This window comes from Acomys minous, assembly GCF_964271855.1.
Source record: "Acomys minous genome assembly, chromosome: 11".
In the NCBI taxonomy this organism is placed as follows: domain Eukaryota; kingdom Metazoa; phylum Chordata; class Mammalia; order Rodentia; family Muridae; genus Acomys; species Acomys minous.
The window spans coordinates 32,688,415-32,694,414 of record NC_140492.1 but is presented as its reverse complement, the minus strand read 5'-3'; the positions used below and the strand labels follow the sequence as shown (position 1 = coordinate 32,694,414).

Genomic DNA, 6,000 nt, shown 5'->3' with positions numbered 1-6,000 from the left:
CCCTCCTTTGTTCCCTCGGTCTCTTTCCCTCCCCTCTTTGCAGTTTGTTTTTTTTTTAAGTACAAATAAAGCATGCACATAAGCCATGTATTTGCTTTCTTTGCTGTGCAGCCTGGCATTGGGATTGATGATCACCTGGGCTGCTCTTTCTTTTTCTTTTTGTCTTTGTTGTTGTCGTTGTTGTTTTTGTTTTTAAGATTTATTTATTATTTATACAGTATTCTGCTCCCAAGTGTACTTACACACCAGAAGAGGGCACCAGATCTCATTGTAGATGGTTGTGAGTCACCATGTGGTTGCTAGGAATTGAACCCAGGATCTTTGGAAGGACAGTGGTCCTTTCCACTCCCCTCACCTCCCCCCGTCCCCCGCTCCCCCCGACAGTGCTCTTATAACCTCTGAGCCATCTCTCCATCCCCCTGTGCTGCTGTTTCAATGATAGTTTAAATTCTTCAAAAAAAAAAAATGTTGAGTGATCTCAACACAGTACAGTTTGTTGCACATCAGCACTTCCTGCTCTTTGGTGTTGTGGACCAGAAAGTTCAACAAGATGCTGGAAGCTGGGTGGTGGTGGCACATGCCTTTAATCCCAGCACTTGGGAGGCAGAGGCAGCGGATCACTGTGAGTTTAAGGCCAGCCTGGTCTACAAAGCAAGTCAAGGACAGCCAAGGCTACACAGAGAAACTCTGTCTTGGAAAAAACAAAACAAAACATTATGCTAAAGGACCTCTACCTGGGAAGGACCTCTACCTGCAGACCCTGATAGCCTGTGACCAAGAAATAAAACCCTGCAGCTTGGTGGATATTTTATCAAAATGAATGAACAAAAATAATCCTGTTGCTATCATACCAAATAAGACTCAGGCTGGGTGTGGTGGCACATTCCCTTAATCGTAGCACCCTGGACACAGAGGCAGGCTGGTCTCTGTGCATACAAGGTTATCCCTGTCTGCATGGAGTTCCAGGGCATCCAGAGCAGCATAGTGAGACCCAATCGATAAAAAAAAAAAAAAAAAAAAAAAAAAAAACACAACAACAAAAATATCTAGTGGTCAGGCTATGGCTCAGTGGTAAAGTATTTCCCTCCCATGAGTACGTTACATAGTTTAATCTTTAGCACTGCAAACAATCAAGAAGCAAGGAAAAACACAACCAAAAAGCAAGAATTACTCCATGATCCCCTTTGATCCTAACATAAATATCTCCAGGCTTGAACTGTTCAGTTGACTCACTAAGTATTCTATATGGGGCTGGGTAATCATGAGGCGGGGAGGAGCCTCTCCAGAGCAGGAGGGACACTGATTTGAAATCTCACCCCTGGAGAGGTAGGTGTGGGAACACTCTTTCCCCTGTCCCAGGCCTGCACTTCCTGAGCCACCCATCTTTGTCCCCACCAGACAGCAGCCAGGTTAAACTTTCCATTTCCTTATAAGGTGATGTGCAGCAAGCATCTGGCATTCCTTTTCATGCAAATAAGGCCTTCCCAGCATCTTGGCCCTGGCCAATAATTACACCCACCCCCAGATATGAATATTGAATCAAAAGTTCAGTGAACTTACGAAATAAGTTTAAAACTGTTAATATTTTATTCAGAGACGTATTCTCTAGTTTCCTTATTGAGCATTTCAGATATTATTTCAAGTCTGACATTAGAATGAAGGAGGCAGGCAGTTGGTCCACATTTTCTCTTCTGACACTACAGTGTATTTCGGAAGCTAAAAAGGCAATCCCCTTCAAGCAAAGAACGTGAAGCTTTCTTTTTCTCTTTCCATTCCTTGAAATGCCTCTGTTTCTTTAACATTCCCTTCTTGGGCCCACTCTGCTGTTGTCTGTATTGGAAATGACATACTGTGAAACATTGCTCATTTTCAATTTAGGAACTTTTCCCTTTGTGAGAAATTTCGAGATATCGAAGTGGACAATATCCTTTAAAACTGTCCTCACATAATGAAGAGATTCCCAAATGGAGCTTTTCATTGAAGACTGTTGTCTTAGGTACATTTACATACTAAATATTAAATATAGTACTTAAAGCTTCTTTTATTTAATTCAACCCAAATAGTTCTAAAGGATTAGATTTAATTTATATTTGGACCACCTGTGTATGAGAACAAAGTGCTAAATATTTTCAGCTGGTATAGACAGAGGATCAAAAAAGAAAGAGAATTTTTTAAAGCGAGGGGTCACAAACATACTAGATAATTCTTTTGTTTTGTTTTGTTTTGTTTTGTTTTGTTTTGTTTTGTTTGAGACAGGGTTTCTCTGTGTAACAGCCCTGGCTGTCCTGGACTCACTTTGTAGACAAGACTGGCCTTAAACTCACAGAGATCCACTCCCTCTGCCTCCTGAGTACTGTGATTAAAGTCATGTGCCACCATGCTGGGGGAGTCCTGATATTTTTTACCTCTAACACCACCACAGGCTGGTGACAAAGCCTTTAACACAGGAACATTTGAGATACAACTAAGATTGGAACTTTAGGGGCTGGAGAGATGGCTCAGAGGTTGAATGCTGCTCTTCCCGAGGACCTGGGTTTGGTTCCCAGTACTCACATGGGGGCTCAAAAGCTATCTGTACCGCTAGTTCCAGAGGACCCGATGCCCTCTGCTGGCTTCTGCAGGCACATGGTGCATATGCACAGGCAAAACTCATACACATTAAAATAAATAAATACTTTTAAGAAGTAAATTTTTTTTGTTTTTTTTTTGTTTTTTTTTTTTTTTGTTTTTTTTGAGACAAGGTTTCTCTGTGTAGCCTTGGCTGTCCTAGACTCAATTTCTAGACCAGGCTGGCCTCAAACTCACAGAGATCCACCTGCTTCTGCCTCCCAAGTGCTGGGATTAGAGGGTTGCTCCCCCACACCCGGCAAAGAAATAATTTTTTTAAGAAGACCCAAGCTACACCAGAAATTTATACTCATAAAGGAAGTTTTGATTAATACAATTTCTATAATACCAGAAAGAGCAAGTCCAAGAAGCAGATTTGTTTCCTGAGAAACAATAAGGCAAACAAACCCCTTAGGAAGATACATTTGTACAGCTTGTCTTTCCTTGGCTTGTTTTAGCCTGACATTCAGTCCCCTTTCATGGAAGCCTCCAACTCCTTTTCCATAGCTTAAGCTGTTATATCTCTCAGTCATCTGGCTACCTCCTTGAATCTCACAATTTTGTGAAGTTCCCCAGCATACACATGCAATTAATATTATTTTCTCCTCTTAATCTATCATACATTAATTTAACTAAACAAGGCCCAGAACACAGAATAGCATTGTACAAGAGTTTTCCTTCCTCTTAATGGATGAATGGAAATTCCCCAAAACATTCTCTTATCAGAAAACTTGAGTCCAATATTAGTCATCTTGCACCCAGCTGCATCACAAAATCATCTAAAAAACCAGAAGAAAGCAAGAAAAGAAAACTAGATCTGGAAATAATCTTTAGAATATCATTCTGCTTAGTATGTTTCATTCACACACATAGAAAAATCAACCAGTGTTTTATTTAGGGAAAAAAAATCAATAATATATGTGCATTGAGTACTAGCATTTGACATGGATTTATCACTTCATGTAACATCTATAGAAAGTCTTACATCAACACATGAAACCTGTTACCTCTCTCTCTCTCTTTTTTTTTTTTTTTTTTTTTTTTTTTGGTTTTTCGAGACAGTTTCTCTGTGTATCCTTGGCTATTTGTAGAGCAGGCTGGCCTCGAACTCACAGTGATCCGCCTGCCTCTGCCTCCCAAGTGCTAGTATTAAAGGCATGCGCCCCCACGCCAGGCTCGAAACCTGTTATCTCTGTGCTACAGTTGTATGACTAGGGCTTAAAAAGGTAAGGTCTTTCCAAAAGTTATACAACAGTGGTAAGGCCAAGTACTGTGCTTTGAACCCAGGAAGTTTAGTTTGCGGTATCAGCCTAAAGCCTGATCCCAGGTATATGCCTGACCAAAAAAAAAAAAAAAAAAAAGAGTGATAATACTTAATACTTAACATCAAAACAAGCTGTTTGGAGGAAACACACTGTCGGTGATCAAACCATTCCTTTTCTTTTCCTCCCATTACTTCTGTTCTGAACAGTCTTCTTCCTAAAGTGCACATTGCCTTTTGTTCAAGTTGACGAAGTCTTGACATCATCCATTCTGCCCAGCACAGTCTCTGCACAAGGAGAGTGGGGGAAAGGAGAGAGAAAGGAGGAAAAGAAAGAATGGGCAAGGGAGAGAAAAGGGAAAGGAAGAGAGGAGGAAGATAAAGAATGGAAGAGAGGGAAAGGAGGTAGGAAAGTGAGGGAGAGAGAAGAGTGGGAGAGGAAGGGAGGGAGGAACTGTTCTTTACCCTTTGAAAACTTCACTTTCTAAAGAAAGAACTTACAGCAGGAGTGGGGACCATGACAAAGGAACACTGATAAGCTTTCCTAGGCCTCCGACCTCTCTCCGGGAGCGCTTACCCCTCCCACCCACCCCCCTCCAGCTGAGAAGAACTTCCAGGAAATGTCCGAGTCATCGCTTCCCCTCCCGGGCTGGGGGCTGGGAGCGGGCGGTCCCCTCCGCCTTGGGCTGCTCCGCCCGCGCTCGGGTTGGGCCGCGGCAGTGCTAGGAGGGCTGAGTCCGGGCTCGCAGCTCCCCTTGGCTGAGCGTCCGCTCCGTCCCCGCTGCGCCTGCTGTCACCTCCCGCCGCCTGCTCAGCAATGAGGGTCCTGAGCGCGCGCTGTCGGGTGCTACTGGCCTGCCTCGCCCTGGTGCTGCCAGTCTCAGAGACAAACTGTAAGTAATCCATCCCGCCCGGCTTCTCCCTTCTCTACGCGCTCAGGCTGCCTGTTGCCTCCTAAGTTTTCAGTAAATCCCCCCAGCGGTTCAGAGAGTGCTGGCAGCCTGGGTCTAGGGGCGGTGTAAAGGTGGGACAGGATCGATGCTTGCCTTGCTTTGAGAATCATTGTCCACAGGACAGATACAAGAAACTGGGTGAGGAATTGGATGAGCGTAGCTCTAAACATTGCTAGAAAAGCCAAGTTAACTCTTGGTGCCCTCTTTTTTAAAAAAGAATGCCCCAGTGTGCACACTCCATGTAGCTAACCTTCCTTTTGCAATTTCTGGACTTTGAGCTTGATTGGTTTGTCCCACATTGACCAACTGTTTGAGGACTACTGAGGTTTTAGCTATCAGTCCCTAACCTTGGTATAAGAACTGGCTGTCGGAAATTATCTTGTACCAAGGATCATTTTGTACAGAGGATTTTGACTGCTATGGATCCGAGTTTGTGGCACGAATTCTGAGCATTTTATTTTTGTGTTTCTTGATCTTTCCTCTTCCACCGTCAGATTCCAGGCAGAATATCTAGTTTTCTCTTAGAAACTAACAACAACAAGACTTTTGTACAGCCAGGCTGTGGTGGCACAAACATTTAATCCCAGCACCTGGGAGGTAGAGGCAGGCAGATCTCTGAGTTCGAGGCCCTCCTGGTCTACAAAGAGAGTCCAGGACAGTCAAGGCTACACTGTCTTCAAAAACAAAAAACAAAGGAAAAAAAAAAAGGCTTTAGTACATTTTAAGTGTCAATTAAATTGTTTTCAAAAGCTGAAATCTGTTCATAATTAACAGTGCTTTCTTTTGCTCTGTTGTAGTCTCAGGAACTGGCGTGGGTGAAATGACTGCATCACATAACAAATATTATTTAGGCTACCAAGAGCACCAGAGGAACTTTTCAAAGATGGTAATTAAGTAAGAGTGTGCTAGAATCCCGCTTTCATTCATTAGTAAGGAGGAAGGACAGGTATTTTAAAACTTATAACTATTTTACAGTCCAGAATGTGACTCCCTCATTTTGTACTGATGATAAACAAGTTACAGTTACAAAATTTCAACAATCCAATCCTTATGACAAAGCTGCATGAGACTGTATGCCTGTCTTGTTATTTGGGACGTTCAGATATTTTCAGATAGCAGCAGAGCAGTGGTGGCACACCATAACACTTGCTAGGCAGAGGCAAGCAGATCTCTGAATTA

The 6,000-nt window shown here is 42.9% G+C and overlaps 1 protein-coding gene across 3 annotated transcripts in view; it reads left to right on the top strand.

The window, feature by feature from the left end:
• Positions 1-4,541: 4,541 nt before the first annotated feature.
• PROS1 (protein S) overlaps positions 4,542-6,000 on the top strand; it is a 67,862-nt gene continuing 66,403 nt past the window's right edge. For 2 of the 3 annotated variants that reach the window (XM_084800592.1, XM_084800591.1), the window contains exon 1: positions 4,544-4,761. In XM_084800592.1, the coding sequence (XP_084656718.1) occupies positions 4,686-4,761 (76 nt within the window). In that variant the 5' untranslated portion in view covers positions 4,544-4,685. Of the gene's footprint in view, positions 4,762-6,000 lie in introns of all 3 variants that reach the window. The other variant, XM_084800590.1, reaches the window with a different exon arrangement.